This window comes from Loxodonta africana, chromosome 5, assembly GCF_030014295.1.
Source record: "Loxodonta africana isolate mLoxAfr1 chromosome 5, mLoxAfr1.hap2, whole genome shotgun sequence".
Lineage (NCBI taxonomy): Eukaryota > Metazoa > Chordata > Mammalia > Proboscidea > Elephantidae > Loxodonta > Loxodonta africana.
Window position 1 is genome coordinate 70,969,665 of NC_087346.1, and position 18,160 is coordinate 70,987,824.

The 18,160-nt window shown below is 43.7% G+C and overlaps 1 protein-coding gene across 1 annotated transcript in view; it reads left to right on the forward strand.

Annotated features, from left to right (window-relative positions):
• SCD5 (stearoyl-CoA desaturase 5) overlaps positions 1-14,749 on the forward strand; it is a 165,430-nt gene extending 150,681 nt beyond the window's left edge. The window contains exons 4-5 of the mRNA XM_003414120.4: positions 9,783-10,015; positions 14,479-14,749. Of these exons, the coding sequence (XP_003414168.2) occupies positions 9,783-10,015; positions 14,479-14,669 (424 nt within the window). The 3' untranslated portion in view covers positions 14,670-14,749. The remainder of the gene's footprint in view (positions 1-9,782; positions 10,016-14,478) is intronic.
• The last annotated feature ends 3,411 nt before the right edge of the window (positions 14,750-18,160 follow it).

The following is an 18,160-nucleotide window of genomic DNA, read 5'->3' on the forward strand; positions in this document are numbered from 1 at the left end:
TTCCTTCATGGTCTAATAGATTTCACTCTCAAGATCTCACACACACCAGCTCAGCACTGCTGTGCTTAGGGTTAGCAAAGCGGTAGGAAAATGCTTGCAGACCGAGAGTGCCAATTTCTTTTTCATCTAAAGAAAAATGAGAGTTTGAAGATGCTTATCACACCCAGCTTTGAAAACAAATATGAAATCCCAAATCCTTTCTTCTCCACAGAACAAATTTTTAGTCTTAAGGCCATTCTTAATATTTCGATTCTCTTTGTTGTGATCCAGTTCACTGGAATGAGGATATTCTTCAAAGAGTTGAAGAAGTGGAAGGGTTAGAACCCATACCTATATTTGTGTACTAGAGCCAAAGCTTACTTGGATTGGGACATTGTTGTGTGTGATGGCATTTGATTGTGTGAAAATGGATTTCTCATCTTGAGCTAAACCCTGAAAAACGTGTTCCCAATTGTGGTATTGGAGTGATGAGGAATTACTAGGTGGTGAGGGAGTGGAAGGGTTTCCAACATCTGTTGTTGATCTATTCTTGTAAACTGCCACCTTAAAGCTTCAGAAAGATGCTGTATGATCGCCTGTAAAGTGAACCTGAGTGTTTTTGCTTTTGTGTTTTTGACTTAAACTTGTGGGTCTCTCGTTTCAAATCTGTGGAAGAGAGCTACTATTCCTGGGGTCACCTTTGGATTCATACCATCCCTTCCCTCTAGTCTTTACTCCTTTCGTTTTCTCCCTTGATAATTTTAGGAGTTTTCTCCTACTTTAGGCTCTGTTATTCCCAGAAAGATAGAGAGGAAGTCACTCACATTCCAAACATAGACCAAACCTGTTAGAGTGGCAATTAATCTTAAATATTGTCATAAATTTACCATCTTTTGGCAGCTCAGACAATGACCTAGAAGCTTGTGCTCAGAGATTGTCCATTTAAGCTGGTAGTAGGAAGCCTCTTGGGGAAACCTGTTGGGATCTGGGGGTTTGGTCCTGGTGAGCAAGAATGTCTTTCATCAAGTTGGTGGCCTTATGTACACAATTCTATCTTGGCACCAATCCAAGAGATAAGCATATTATGAAGACCTCAAAAGAAGGTTTCACATTTATTGTGTGGTTTGTGTTGTTTTTTTTGGAAACCATGGCATTTTATCTCTTATACAGTTTGACCTTTTGAAGTCACTGTAGTATTTTTATCTCCCTGAGAAGCTGAAAACACATAATTTGGTAACCAAGTATCATTCATTTAATCATTCAACTAGTATTTAGTGAGTGCCTGCTATGTGTGAGGCTCTCTGCTAGACTCTGGAGAGTCTGACTTCTGCAGTGTATCCACGTTGCAGGTCGGGTTACCTGAAAAGCTTACTCTGAGATGGATATTACACCACAGGAAGTTTTTTGGCGAGGATTCTTAGCATCAACACCTCTGGAGGAAGAGAAGGAAACAAGATTGGGTAGAAGATGAAGCTGGCTTTTGATTAGTCTCGGTGGAGGCACCAGCTAACTCTATGGGGATCTCTAAAGTTAGGATGACCCTTTAGAGTTGTCCCAAGTTGGGACAATGGGACTAGGCCCTTACACAACTTACCAGTCACTGGATGAAGTCATTGGGGAAGAGGTGAGACTTTGGGGAAGGAGGCTGTCTCCAGTGGAGGCAGCATTGCTAGCAACTGGGAGAATAAGTCCTTTAATCCTGAGGGTTGATTTGGGCAGCACATCACAGTGCCCACTACAGTCTACTAGGATGCATTCAGCTCCTCTACAGAAAACCTTGACTCAACTGATTTGAACAATAGAAAATTCCTTATGTCCTGGAGTAAGACATCCAGAGATAGAACAAACTCCGGGATTAGTTAGTGGCCCAACAGTATATGCAAGGACCTTTCCATCGTTCTGTTCTATCAACTTGAGGGGTCAGTTTTGTTTCTCAGGCTCCTTCCTGTCATAGTCACAAGATGGCTGTAGTAGGTCTGGGTGTTACTATAGAAACACATGTCATCTCTGCTTGTGTATTCTTTCTATCGTTGAGGAAAATATTTTCTCGTATTTCATTGGCCACTATTGTATTATATGCCCATCCCTAAATTAATTATTGGTAAAGTGAATAAGATCACCATGACTGCCTTAAGCCAGTCAGGACCCATGCCCTCTGTGAGGGCCATATTCCCTGAATGACATGGCTGCTGGGAGGATGGTTGGGTACCTGAACAAAATCAAGGCATTCCAGAAAGAAGGAAAAGATGGGGTGTACTGTAGGGAGGCTACCATCAATGTTCACAATGAGGAGTTTTAAAAGATATCAGTACCCAGGCCTCACTGCCAGACATTCTGATTCAGTTGGTCTGTAGTGGGTTCCCAACAAGAAAAACTTTTAAATTCACCCCTATGGATCCTAATGTGTGGTTAGGGTGGAGACTATTGATCTAGCAGGTAAAGACTGCCCATTAAACCAATAAGTATGAAACTAAGAGAAGTACATGATGCCATAGGAACACTGGGCACTTTGCCTGGGCCAAGTGAATCAAGGAAGTCCGGCAAGAGGAAGTGATGTTTAGACTGATACTTGGAAGAGCCAAGTCAGCCAGAGCTGGGGAAGAGTGTCATAGGCAGAGGGGACAAAGAGAGTATGGTACAGTCACGGGACAGAAAGAAGTTCAGTATATAGCTAGAGTATACAAAGATCTACTTCTGACCTTGAGGTGACAAACTTTTTGCTCAAATATATGCAACCAGCAGGGCAAGGACTAGATTAGACACTCACCTAGTATTATCTAAATTTACCTCTCTACTGTGACCTACTCTTGGTGGGCTGAGTGAGCAACATGTTATACTTAGATCATACAGTCAGGGTTTAAGAACTGAGTTTGAAGCCTGGTTATGTTCTGAACAACTAGCGTGCCTTTGGGGAAGTCCCATGATCTCTCTGGACCTCAGTCTTCACTTCTGCATAAGAGAGGTTATAAAACTATCTCAAAGGCTATTGTGAAAACCAAATGAGAAAATATATGTAAGTGGCATATATTAATATGCTGATAAGTTTTTTTTTTAAGTTCTAAATTTCTGTTCTCATCACCACCTCTGTCTAGAATACCCCAGAACTCCAGATCAGAATATCTAGCTGCCTACCTGACATCTCCACTTGAATACCTAACCTAACCCATTGCCGTATAAAGAGCATCTCAAAACCTAACATGTCTACAACTGAGTTCTTCGTGTGACTCTCCTAACCAGTTCCTCCTCCATTCTTCCCCAGAGCAGCTTTTGGCATCTCCATACTTGCTGTCATCCTTTATTCCTCCCTTTTTCTCTAACACCCATCCTTTCTTTCCAACATCTTGTTTTTCTTTCCAACATTCAACAAATCCTGCCACTCTAATTTCAAAATATATCTAGAATTTGGCCATTCCTCACTGCCCTCCACCACTGTCCTGGCTTAAACCACCATCCTCTTGCCTGGACTACTGCAGCAGCTTCTTTACTGATCTCTCTGCTTCTGCCCTCCTCTGCTGTCCATTCTCAACATAACACTCAGAGTTATCCTGTCAAGATGTAAGTCAGATCACATTCCTCCTTTACCCAAAACCTACCAAAGGCTTCATCTCACTCAGAGTAAAGGCTAGAACCCTTATGATAACCTACAAGACCCTCCATGACTTAATCCACCATTATTTCTATCACCTTATCGCCTAAGGAGCCCTGGTGGCACAGTGGTTAAGAGCTCGGCTGCTAACCAAAAGGTCCAGTTCGAATCCACCAGCTGTTTCTTGGAAACTCTATGGGGCAGTTCTGTTCTGCCCTATAGGATTGCTATGAGTTGGAATCGACTTGACAGCAATGGGTTTGGTTTTGGTTTCAGCTCCTAAAACTCTCCCCTTACTCATCTGTTTCAGCCCCAAGTCTCCCTCTTTTCCTTGAATGGGCCAAGATCACCCTGCCTCAGGGACTTTGTCCTTGTGGTTTCCTCCTGCCCGGAATCCTCTGCCCCCCTATGTAGCCACGTGGCTAACTTCTCACTTCCTGCTAGTCTTATTCAAGAGCCAAAGTCTCAGTAAGTCTCCCCTAGACAGCCTATTTATAACTTCAGCATGTGCCCTTGACATTTCATATCCCATTCTCTGCCTTGTTTTCTTCCTCTTAGTATTTACCACTAACATGTTCTATATTTTGCTTATTTATGTTGTTTATGGAAACCGTGGTGGTGTAGTGGTTAAGTGCTATGGCTGCTAACCAAAGGGTCGGCAGTTCGAATCCGCCAGGCACTCCTTGGAAACTCTATGGGACATTTCTACTCTGTCCTATAAGGTCGCTATGAGTCGGAATCGAATCCACGGCACTGGGTTTGATTTGGTTTGGTTTTTATGTTGTTTATTGTCTCTCTTCCTTATCACAATACCACCTTCCCGAGGGCAGGATTTTTGTCTGTACGAGGCACATAGTAGACACTCAATAAGTTTGTTAGTGTCTGCGTTTTACTGAAGAGCAACCCAAGCTCAGTGAGATTAAGTAATTTACTCAAGATCACACAGCTGAAAAGTGGCAGTGCTGTGGGTAGTTAAATGCTCTGTGATGCTTTACAACATAAAAACCAATTTAGCGAAAAGACAAGAGAGCAACATCAACTGCCCCTCACCAGGCAACCCTCCTCCCTACCACCAGCTGAGGAAAGGAAATCTTTTAAATGAGGAAGGATTAGGTGCTGGGGACGGGATGGGACAAGAGGAGAGCTTCCTGGAATTGGTCTGCGGATGCTTGGCTTGGGAGTTCAGATTGGAGTGTTATTAAGTAAGGAAGCGGGGGAGCCTTCTCACGCTTGTTGGGAGGCTTGGAGGCCAGTGACTTAATTAAATGAAGACCAGCTGCTCCAGGCTTATGGCACTTGGGAGGCAGGGGGGCTCAGCTACACGGAGATTTGCTGAGCCTGTTTGAAATGGCAGGCAAGAGTTTTTAGACAGTTACCAGCATCAAGACCTGTCGCACTGGCAATCCCACCCAGACCCGCTGAGCGCCCTCAAAATTTTTCCCTTGTCCATCCGTTCTACTGAACAAACAGGACTCCTAAATAGATTACCAGGGAGAACAATCAGACAGCAACCCTATAATTAGCCTGCTAAAAAGCTTTGTTGAAATGAGGACAGTGATATTTCAAAGAGCGTCTTTTTTGAGGAAGAGGAAATTTGACTGGGTGGTGGATGTGTTAGGAGGTGAAGCTGGGGCCTCCTTCCCTCACACTTGGCAGCCACTGGTGCTGTCCCTTCCCAGGGACCTATCCACCTTGGAGATGGGGTGGTGCCTGGAACCAGACCCCAGGCAGGCAGGCCTCTTCCTTGAACAGTTCAGAGGGAGCAGGCAGGGAAGGATGTGAGTCATACAGGCTACAGCAGTCAAGTCAATTCCAACTCACAGTGACTGATAGATTAGAACTGCCCATTAGGGTTTTTTAGGCTATAATCCTTTCAGGAACACATCTCCAGGTTTTTTTCCCATGGAGTGGCAGGGTGGATTTAAGCTGCCAATCTTTTTGTTTGCAGCTGAGCGCTTAACTGTTATACTACCAGGGCTCCTAGAGTCAAAGCAGAGATGCCAAATAATGTAGGGTTGGGGTGGTGTGCAGGGGGCCAGAGCAAGGGCCTCTCTTTGGGGGGAGCCCTGGGCCTCTCTAAGCCTCAAGTCCTCCATCCTGAGTCTACCATGAGCATTAGCTGAGAGAAGGCCTGTGACCACCCAAGCCCAGTGCCTGGCATACAGCAAGCCCTCCATACCTGTGTTTGCTTCTCTTGCTTCTTTTCAGTAGCAAAATGATGGGCAAGACAGTGGCTCAGAGCAGGACTAGGAGAGGCTGCAGAGGCACTGGGCCGTGATCCAAAGAGAGCAAAAGAACGGAAAGGGGCAGCTTAAGTGGCAAAGTGCCCCCATGGGGAGAGTTCAGCTGCTTCCTTCCCCTCTGAGGTACTATAAGGAGCAGCAGCAGGTGACAATGAGGATGTAGCTCTGGGCACCTCTTCAACTCTCCCTTCCGAGCCCCCTGCTTCTTCACACGCTCACCACGGGCTCTCAGGACCCTTGGCCCCCCTCTCTGCTCATGGCCCCTCCTCCCAGCTGCTATCCCTTTCTGGGAGTTGCCCTCAACAAACCACAGGGAAATGCTTCACCCAAGGGTCCATCCCTCCTAGGACACCCTGAGGCCCATAAATGGATGATAAGGGGATACCTTTCAATTTGGAACAGCTCTTCAGGGCCACCCAGTCCCAGAGTTCTCCTCAGATCTTCTGGAACTCATGGTGGGTGAGCTTCTCCCTCTACCCAACCCTCCGTCCTCCCTTCCTTCCAGGTGTGTCTCTCCTGAGCACTCTCCAAAAGCCATGTGCACACGAATCTAGGGAGTCCAGTCTAAGACAGCCAGTCTCTCAGTCAGCTGTTGTCATTGTTCTCCAGCCATAGCTCGCTCATCAGAACTCCCAGGCACCCTCTTTCCACTAAAATGCAGCCATCCTATATCCTGGTGATGAGAAAATAGGTACTGATGGTTAATGTGTTGCCCAATAAAAATAATTATCATTAAGGGAACTGACACTTATGTACAGCTAGCAGCCTACAAAGCACATTACATACTTTGATTTCATAGTAAGGCAGGATAGCATGGTGATCTCTGAAGTGATTCTGCCCGGAATCTTGTGAATCTTGACCCTACCTTTTAGTCTTGTGACCTTAGGCCAGCTACATTACCTTTCTGTTGCTCAATTTCCTCATCTGTGAAATGGGGCTATTAATTGTCCCTTCCTCATAGAGTTATCATTAGAATTGAGTGAGTCAGTACATGTCACGATCTCAGAATAGTCCTGGCTCTCATAGTAAGTACGTAGTAAAAAACAAACAAACAAAAAACCAGTTTGCATTGAGTTGATTCTGACTCGTGGTGACCTTATGTGTGTCAGAGAAAAACTGTACTGCATAGGGTTTTCAAAAGTAGATCACCAGGCCTTTCTTCCAAAGTGCCTCTGGACGGACTTGAACCTCCAACCTTTTGGTTAACAGCAGAGCATATAAACGCTTTGTACCACCCAGGGACCCCAAGTACATAGTATATGTTAGCCAAACCAAACGTGTTGCTGTTGTGTTGATTCCGACTCATAGCGACCCAACAGGACAGAATAGAACTGCCCTGTAGTGTTTCCAAGGAGCCGCTGGTAGATTCAAACCACTGGCCTTTTGGTTAGCAGCCTGAGCACTTAACCACTGCACCATGAGGGCTCCTAGTATACTTTAGCTTTTTGTATTTGATCCTGACAACAATCCTGTAAGGCTATTAGAATTGCTACCTGTGTGGAATACTTCTTGTGCTCCACCTGACAGTCTCTCGGCCCACCTTTTCACTCCAGCTATTGCTGCAGCCACCTGCTGGCACAGGTGTAACCCCACGGCTCTTGGCTCAGCCTCTTACTATCTGCCTGGGCTTCTCTGCCACCTATTTCTGCCTGCAATGCCTCTGGAACCTACTTAGTCATTCTGACCCAAACAAACCTGTAAGTGTGAAGGAGTTAACAGTCCATGCAGCAACCCTTGACCAATGGGGAATTGGAGCCGGTGGGGAAACACTCCCTTCTCCCATTCCTTCAGGGGATAATTCTGTCCCACCTGGATCCAAGTTCACTTGCCCACAGCAGTGGCCAGCACAGTAGCACACCCTGGCTAGGCTATGCCTTCTTCCCTGTTTCACTCTTCCCAGTTGTCCACTCCTAATATTAAGATCACTTCTCAAAATGAACTACCCGTACATAAGCCCTTGCCTCATGCTCTGCTTTTTGGGGAACCATATAACTGTGCACGTGAAGAGAGTGAAAGACTAAAAAGAGACTTGTTCAATGTTCATAATCAGATCTGAGCTCAAGTCAGAGTCCTCCACCTCCCAAATCTCAAGCCCCCACGCTGTACTCCCTCCCACTTGATACAATGCATTTTAACACAGGCCTTCAGAAGTTTGATTAGGCAATGGGAGGCCAGATGAGAAATACTATGAACAGGTCACTTCAGACACGTTCATATCACAGCCCTCTTCTCTCTCTGCATGGAGCCAGTCCTGCATAGCAAGAGGGTGGTGTCTTAGTTACCTAGTCCTGCTATAACAAAAATACCACAAGTGGATGACTTTGACAAAGAAAAATGTGTTCTCTTACAGTCTAAGAGGCTAGAAGTCCAAATTCAGGGTGTCAGCTCCAAGGAAAGGCTTTCTCTCCCTGTTGGCTCTGAGGGAAGGTCCTTGTCATCAATTTTCCCCTGGTCTAGGAGCTTTTCAGCACAGGGACCCTGGGTCCAAAGGACGCACTCCCCTCCTGGTTCTTCATTCTTGGAGGTAGGAGGTCCCTCTCCTCTCTGCTGCCTTCTCTCTTTTATATCACAAAAGAGATTGACTCAAAATACATCCTAATCCTGTAGGTTGAGTCCTGCCTCATTAACATAACTGTCTCTAATCCTGCCTGTTTACCATCATAGAGGTAGGAATTACAACACATAGGAAAATCACATCAGATCACAAAATGGTAGACAACCACACAATACTGGGGATTGTGGGCTAGCCAAATTGATACACATCTTTTGGGGACACAATCCAGTCCATAACAAGTGGCGAACAGTGATTCCAGTTGACTGTGTCTAATTTGCCTTTGTATCACCAGCGCTCAGCTCAGGGCCTGTTACGTAGTAAAAACCAGCTGCTATCAAGTCAATTCCAACTCATGGTGATCCCCTGTGCTTCAGAGGAGAACTGCACTCCATAGGGTTTTCAGTGGCTGTGATCATTCAAAAACAGATTGCCTAACCTTTCTTCTGAAGTGCCCCTCGGTGGATTTGAATCTCCACTTTCCAGTTAGTAGCAGGTGGTTAACTTTTTGTGCCACCCAAGGACTCCATATAGTAGGTACTTAGTAAATGTTTGCTGGACAATCAGATCCAGAAATCAAACTATTGATGGTTTACTTTTTTTTTTAATTGTGGTAAATATATACGTAACAAAACAATTACCTTTTCAACATTCTTCACAAGTACAATTTAGTGACATTACTTACATATATGTTGTACAACCATTACAATTATCCATTTCCAAATTTTTCCCTCACCCTTAACAGAAGCTCAGTGTCCCCTAAGCAGTGAGTCCCCCTTTCCCCCTCCCTCCCGCTCATCCCTGGTAACCACTAACAAACTTAGGTCTGTATATACTTGGCTATTTTAGATATTTCACATAGGTCTGCTTTTTAACGATTACTTTTTTGTGTGAGCATGTCTGTTCCTATACTTATTGCTAATTTTTTATGCTGGTTTGGAATGCAATCTTGGAAGGACAGAGGACATTGTGTTTGTTTACCTTGTTACCATACTAAATTAATATAGAACCACGTACCTGAAAAGTATTCAAGAAATACTGGTCGATTGACTGATGAAAGAAATCTCTAGGAGGTATCTCAAACTGGTGGCTTGTAGGACAGTGTAGCTGTAAGGCACATAGGTTTGGCCAGCACAGTGTTGATTGGTTTATGTTGAAATTCCTCTGATCTGTGCCACAGGCCCTACTACAGCATCCTACCTGTCCCAACTCTCAGATTGATGTTTCCTGCCTTGCCCTTGTAGGTATTTGGGCTTCTGACCCCTGAACAGAGTGACACACAACAGAGTATTACTTATATAGAAAGAGTTGAAGGAGCTGACCAGTACAACTCTTTCCTTGGGCTTCTTCCAGCCTTTTCCTGTAACTTGCTCAGCCTGTCCCCACTGCCATCATCATGATGACACGATATCTTGCCTTACAGGTACTATAAGATCAGCGTGGTGCTCATGTGCTTCGTGGTCCCCACGCTGGTGCCCTGGTACATCTGGGGAGAAAGTCTGTGGAATTCCTACTTCTTGGCCTCCATCCTCCGCTATACCATCTCGCTCAACGTCACCTGGCTAGTCAACAGTGCCGCCCACATGTACGGAAACCGGCCCTATGACAAGCACATCAGCCCTCGGCAGAACCCACTTGTCACCCTGGGTGCCATTGGTGAGTAGGGTGTTGAGAGTCAGTGGGGAGAGTGAAAGCTCGGATTTTCTTGGCTTCTGCATTGTTTCATGGAATCTGTAAAGAGGCAATGGAGTGGAGTGGAAGGACCTTGGCCTTTAGAGTTAGAATCCTGGATCTTGGTCAAGTCACTTAATCTCTCTGATTCACAGTTTTCTCATCTGTAAAATGGGAATAGGAATGCCTACATAATGGAGATGTCACAAGGATTAATGAAGATACTGCAGGTAAACTGGTTGGTATAGTGCCTGGCACCTGGTGGATGATCAATAACCAGTAACCATTTGCTGTTGAGTCAGTACCCAGCTGGTACAAACTGTTAACACTTGGCTGCTAACCAAAAGGTTGGCAGTTCAGGTCCACACAGAGATGCCTCAAAAGAAAGGCCTGACAATATACTTCTGAAAAATCAGCAAATGAAAACCCTACAAAGCACATTTCGACTCTGACACACATGGAGTTGCCATGGGTGATCAATAATTAGTAGCTCTCTTTACCATAAATATTTTTCTAAAGAAGAAACAAAAGTTTACTTTTTTCCCAACCTGCCATGACCACAGCTGTACAATCATTTGGCATCATAGAGACAAAAAGACCTTCAAGCAGAGAGATGGGAAGAAATGAGACCTTGGCATTACACTGTACCAGAAAATGGTTAAGAGCAACTGGCTTGACTGAGTCTCAGTTCTCCCACTTACCCTCTGAGCAAGCTGTCTGATTTCTCAGGGACGTGCGTCCGCATCTGTAAAGTGGTGATAATAGTAGCACTTACCTCCTCCTGGGGTCTCTGGAGGGCTAGATGGGTTAATTTATAGTGCTGGCAGCAGTGCTTAGCACAAAATAAGCCTCCAGTGATGTTGCTTTCATTACTAGCAGTGTGGTCTTGGGCAAGTTACTTGTCCCTACTGTGGTTTTACTCCCTCATTTTTAAAATGGGGATAACTATGGTAGCTAGCTCAGAGATATGAGAATTACAGAAGTTATTACCTATTACAGCACTTAGGTTGGCTGTTTGAACCCACTCAGAGGTCCCTCAGAAGAAAGGCCTGGTGATCTGCTTCCAAAAGATCACAGTCTTGAAAACCCTGTGGAACACAGCTCTACTCCACACACATGCAGCTGCCATGAGCTGGAATAGACTCAGTGGCACTCGATTTGATTAACCGTTTTTTAAAATCGTACTTTAGATGAAGGTTTACAGAACAAGCTAGTTTCTCATTAAACATTAGTACACATATTGTTTTATGACACTGGTTAACAACCCCACAACATGTCAATACTCTGCCTTCTAGTCCTTGCCCCAGGGCTGGTGTGCCCCTTTAGTCTCATTTTGTTTTATGGGCCTGTCCAATCTTTGGCTGAAGGGTGAACCTCAGGAGTGACTTCCATTACTGAGCTGAAAGCTGAGAGCATGGTCCAGGGGCCATCCTCTCAGGGTTTCTCCAGTCTCTGTCAGGCCAGCAAGTCTGGTCTTTCTTTTTGAGTTAGAATTTTGTTCTACATTTTTCTCCAGCTCTGCCCAGGACCCTCTATTTTGATCCCTGTTGGAGTAGTCAGTGGTGGTAGCCAGTCACCATCTAGTTGTCGTGGACTCAGTCTGGTGGAGCCCATGGTAGATGTGGTCCATTAGTTCTTTGGACCAATCTTTCCCTCGTATCTTTAGTTTTCATCATTCTCCCTTGCTCCTGGAGACGTGAGACAAGTGGAGTATCCTAGATGGCCGCTCACAGGCTTTTAAGACCCCAGACACTATTCATCAACGGCAATTGATTTTAAAGCACTTACAACTGCGCTTGGCACATAGTAAGTAAGGAATAAATATTCTCTGTTGTTTTATAGAAGCAGCTTGGCTTCTTGGTACACTAAGCCTTGAGCAAGGAGACTAAACCCAGGAAGGGCAGTTTCTACTACTAAGTAGGAACAGTCGCCACTGTCACTCAGTGATGAGTTTTTGCTACCACTTTGTTAGGATCATCCATTTATTAAGACTCCAGGAATCCTAAAGTTCTTGTCTACTTAGGGTACCACCAGTATAAGGTGAGACAAAGACCAAATTTAGCTGTGGGATAACTGGATAAGCAGGGAGATTAGCGCCTTGGAAAACAGGAGGAATTCCCTGACCCTTCCTATCAATTTCCCATCCTTTCACCCTTCACGTTACTAAAGGACTATAATGAGGGGCATCATATTCAGTGTTAATTCTGAGAGCAGACAAGAGTAGGAACAAAATGGACCTCACCATCTTAACTAGGGATGGGTGGGCCAGGGGACCCTAGGAATGTGGCTGTGACACAGGTCCAGAAGAGCTGGGTACTGGTTTTAAGTCTTTCTGGGTCAACCCTGGACACTCAGCCAGTTCGCTTTATAATAGTCCTTGGAAGGCTCTTGCTATGCCTAACTGTGTGGCAAGGTGGCTAATACATGCATCGTTCTTAGAACAATGCCTGTTTCTGGAAAAGGGGAAAGAGAATTCTCTGAATTGTCCAGGAAAAACACTAAAAATGATGTGGGTGAAAGAGCAGAGTAGGGAAGTCCTAAACTAAAAACGAAGTTGTAGACCTCAGATTGATCCATCTAATCTACTCACTGTGGAACAGAATCCTTCAGATGTATTCTGTAAGAGAACTAAATGGTGACCAGCAGCCTCTTAAGGAGCGAAGGAGCTTAGGGGCATTGTGTTTGTGTTAGGGGTGGTAGAAACATTTGGAAAAGGATAGAGAGAATGGTTTCACAACTTGAAGAATGTAATCAATGTCACTGAATTATACATGTGGAAATTGTTGAATTGGCATATGTTTGGTTCTGTGTATTTTCACCACAATTAAAAATAAATAAGTAAAAGAAGGGAGGAGTCCAGCAGTTACTCCAACAGTTAGACATAGAGTTACCATACGATCCAGCAATTACAGTCCTAGGTAGATTCCCAAGAGAAATGAAAACACATGTCACACAAAAATATACACATGTTTATAGCAGCATTATTTATAATAGCCATAAAAAAGTAGAAACAACCCAAATATCCATAACTGATAAATGAATGAACTCTGATATACCTGATACACAATGGAATATTATTCAGCTGTAAAAGGAAAGAAGCTCTGATACATGCCACCGCCTAGAGGAACCTTGAAAACATGATACCAGGTGAAAGAAGGTAGTCAAAAAGGACCACATGCTGTATGGTTCCGATTTATGAAATATCCAGAACAGGCAAATCTATAGAGACAGAAAGGTATGGTGGATGATTAGTGGTTCCCTATAGGGTCACTATGAGTTGGAAGTGACTCGATGGCAAATAATTTTTTTTTTTTTTTTTTTAAGGGCGGAGGGTATTGGGGGATTGGAGAAACAGCCAAGGGCTGTGAGGTTTTCTTTTGGGGGTAATGAAAATTTTATAAAATTGATTGCAGTGATAGTTGCACAACTCTATGAATATACTAAAAGCCATTGAATTGTATACTTTAAATGACTGAAGAGTACAGTATGGGAATTATATCTCAATATAAACTATTTTAAAAAATCAAATGAGAGAAGCCATAAGGCCTCTCATAGAAAAACCAGAAGGGGTAGGGGAGGAGGAAAAACGATTCACTGGGAGGAGTAGAATAACACATAGGTCAGTTTGGGATACAAGAGCCAATGCCTTAATTTACTTACCTATCTGAACAAGTCTCACTTATCTCTTCCAAGTTCTCCCAAGAAGTTTTCCTTTAATCACTCTAGCCCACAGGAATGATTTGCTTTTATGAACATACATCAAAATGATTATTCGTTATCAGCCACTTAACATGTAGCTTAAGTGTAGCTCTGAAGTCATGGTCTCATTTCTACAACTTATATGGAAAATATAAGCTTGCAACTTCATGCTGATAACTTTACTGTTGTTTTCCTGTTTATATAGTCCGTTTAGCTCATCTAGCCAACTAAGTGAGCGTTGGTGGCTCAATGGTAGAATTCTTGCCTTCCATGCGAGAGACCTGGGTTCAATTTCCAGTCAGTGCTCCTCGTGTGCAGCCACCACCCATCTGTCAGTGGAGGTTAGCATGTTGCTATGATGCTGGACAGGTTTCAGCAGAGCTTCTAGACTAAGACAGACTAAGAAGAAAGGCCTGGCCATCTACTTTTGCAAGTTATTGAAAACCCTATGGATCAAACAGTTCAACTCTCAACTGATCGCGGGAATGGCACATGATCGGGCAGTGTTTCATTCTGTTGTATGTGGGGTCACCATTAGTCGGAGCCCACTCGATGACCGCTCAAAACAACAACAGCCAACTAAGTAAATGCTTCCTGACAGTAGGAACCAAGTCTTTTGCTCTGCAGAATCCCCCACAGAGCCTGGTTCAGTGTCTTGCATATGGTAGACCTTCACTAAATGGGTGATTTTTAAAAATTGTCTAGAGAGGGAATGATTGAGTTATTCAAATAACCACTTTGTCTTCCAGGTGAAGGTTTCCACAATTACCATCACACCTTCCCCTATGACTACTCTGCAAGTGAATTTGGCTTAAATTTCAACCCGACTACCTGGTTCATTGACATCATGTGCTGGCTGGGGCTGGCCACTGACCGAAAACGGGCAACCCAGCAGGTAATCGAGGCCCGGAAGGCGAGGACTGGAGATGGCAGTGCTTGAACCTGGAACCGTCACCAACAAGTCGGCTGCTGACTCCTCTGCCCATTGCTTTTGTTACTGTGGTTTTCTTGTCCGTTGGATTGTGGGAGGGGCTAAGGGGTGGGGAAGGGGCAGACTCTATGTGGTTTGAGAGTTTTTTGTTTATCTCAAAATAACGTCTAAATATAACTATCAATGAAACTATCAATTTTTAAAAGTCAGTGTAACTATGATTTAACGTTAGCATGAGGACCTGTGGTTTAATCTCTGTAGCTACAATATGTCAAACATATGTTGCCATCTGCTTGTACACGATGTTAACCCTGACGGGATGAAGGAATTTAATACTCTTTCAGTATAATTCAGGAGAACATTCGTTTTCTTTTTTACCAGTTAACTCAGCATTGCTTTTAAACACAGTATCCGAAGGAGCAGAGAGGCATGGTAGAAGATAAAAGAGGGGGTCTAAGTATTAACTAAAAAATGTTTTTGTTTTGTAATTATTGTGCATGCGTATTTTTTTTTTTCAGTAAGAGAATTGACAGTTCTTCAAAATGAGAATACAGGAAATGGCTCTCTTATTTGTTGCCTTGTTTACAGCTTGTTAGTGCTCCACTGTCTTTGCTTCAAAAGAGATTTGTTTACTGCTCAGCTAGCTTTGTGTCCCAAGCTGTACGCCCAGAGGTCCTATAAATCAATGCTTGTTGAGATGTTTGAGTTTGTTCTCTTTGCTATTATCATTTTAAAACTATATAACTCAGACATGCCAGACATTGAATTAAGCTCAAATGAAGCTCTTATTTAAACGTTTAGACACCTAATTTATATTCTAATTGATCCTAGCCACTGATGCATGTACTTTAGCTATGTCTGCTAAATAAGCATATTAATTTTCCACACGAGGACATCAGATCTTAATAACCTGCAGTTACCTAGAACTCAGTGTCTACTGATGTTTTACTTGCATGCAGCCTTCATTGATTTTACAGCAAAATATAACGTGATCATTATGTAGCTTCTGGATTAAAAAAAAATCGTGTATTAAGTTGCCTTGTAAAGAGCATGTTGAATTAATGGGACGTTGCTCCCTTTGTGTTAGATATTAGATCAGAAAGGTCTTAGAGTGCTGTCGTTGGAGCACTTTGAAGATCTTTTCGGGAAAGAGGTAGAACTTAAAATTAAAATTTAAAACTTTTGAAAAAGAAATGATGCCAATAGGAAATTGTCATAATGAAGTTCTTCATCCAGCAGGTGCTTAACAGTGTTATTTTGCCATTAATAATATGTAAACTATGAGCTATTTACAATAAATGATTATGAATTTGTTGGCGTTCTAGTCTAGATACTAAAATGTTGTTGGGATAAAGTTCTCTCAAAGGTACTTGATGCTTCGTGATGACCATATGGTTCACATCTGATTTGGGCTCTAGGCTAACAACAACCACTAAGACCAGACATCTCCCGCTCCATGTGCCTTAGGCATAGCCAGTACGGACGCTGGCAAGTTTTGTCTGGAATGCAGAACACCCAGTGGTGTCGTTCCCCATTTCTCACTCACCAACATTGTCCCTTGCACTGCTTCCAGCTGATTAGTGGGAGCCTCTACTGCATCCCTAGGTGATGCAAGTAGTTTGTGCTCAACTATGAGTTGGCATCGACTCGATTGCAACGGGTATGTACTTACAGAAAGGTTGGCAGTTCAAACCTACCCAGTGGCACCATGGAAGAAAGCCCTGGCAATCTGCATCCATAAAGATTACAGCCAAGAAAACCCTATTGAGCAGTTCTGCTCTGTAACACATGGGGTCGCCATAAGCCGAAATTGACTCAGTAGCAGCACATCTGGTTTTTATAGTTTCTCTACTCCTGTTGGTCACCCATGAGAGCTTGAAGGACATCTCTCCTCCTCAAGCCCCACTAGGCCCAGTGGGGACCAGAAATGGGGGAGATGGGGCCATGCTCTGACCTACCTCTCTCAGCTTTGCCTCTGTGCTGCCTGAGTCTGCCCATCTTTTGCCACAAAGCAGCTGTGTCCTGGCCAGCAGACGTAGACTTCTTAGGCTGCCTGCAGTTGAGAGGGATTCCAGTCATTGGTGGGTGCTGGACCAGATCTCATAAGCAACCTTGGGATATGACTGTGGTATTTTTCAGCTGCTTTGTATTCTAATCATGTATTGCTAAGGCCTGATAGGTGTTTTGGTAGAGTACGGCTGTATTCCAAGATGAGTTTGTGTTAGCATGGAACTAAAATGGCCCCTATTGGGAATATTTATGTGAACCTTTGACCCTTAAAATTACCAAATTTTAATCTATAATTCTTCTGACCTTAAAACTTGCTTGTCAATTAACAGAAAATTTACATGTGGAATAGCTATTTGGAATCTTCTCACAAAAAGGAGAATGTTCCCCAGATAGGCCAAATAAATCCAAACTATACCCCGATAAACTTGAGCACAATCTGTTTATCTACAGCGGTACCCACAAATGACCTAGGGTTGATGATTTGGAGGAAGATAATGGACAAAAGTTAGATTGTTCTAGTGCCTTCCATCTGAACATTCCCTGCAGGTCTCAGCAACATCTAAGGGAAGAAAGTAGCCCTATGAAATGTTTCCCATATCTATCCAAGGTGGCCCTAGAGAGGCTTCTGTAACCTTCGAAAGGTTCTGTTTAAGGTAAGAGAACTGTCTACCTTCTAGCCCTGTTGTTGTAGTTAAGTGCCGTCGAGTCAGTTGCGATTCACAGCGACCCTGTGTGCAACAGAGCGAAACGCTGACCGGTCCTGCACCATGCTCATGACTGTTGTTATGCTTGAGCCCATTGTTGCAGCCACTGTGTCACTCCAACTCATTGACGGTCTTCCTCTTTTTCACTGACCGCCTACCAAGAATGATATCCTTCTCCAAGGACTGGCCCTTCCTGACAACATGTCCAAAGTACGTGAGACAAAGTCTTGCCATCCTTGTTTCTAAGAAGCATTCTGGCTGTACTTCTTCCAAGACAGATTTGTTTATTCTTTTGGCTGTCCACAGTGTATTCAGTATTCTTGGCCACAATTCAAAGGCATCAATTCTTCTTCTGTCTTCCTTATTCATTGCCTAGCTTTCACAGGCATACCAGGCAATTGAAAACAGCATGGCTTGGGTCAGGCCCACCTTTAGTCCTCAAAGTGACATCTTTGCTTTTTAACACTTTAAAGAGGTCTTTTGCAGCAGATTTGCCCAATGCAATGTGTTGATTTCTTGACTGTTGCTTCCATGGGTGTTGATTATGGATTCGTGTAAAATGAAATCCTTGACAACTTTATTTTTTCCTCCATTTATCATGATGTTGCTTATTGGTCTAGTCGTAAGAATTTTTGTTTTCTTGATGTTGAGGAGTCATCCATATTGAAGGCTGTAGCCTTTGATCTTTATCAGTAAGTACTTCAAGTCATCTTCACTTTCGGCAAGCAAGGTTATGTCATCTGCATAATGCAGGTTGTTAATGAGTCTTCCTCCAATCTTGATGCC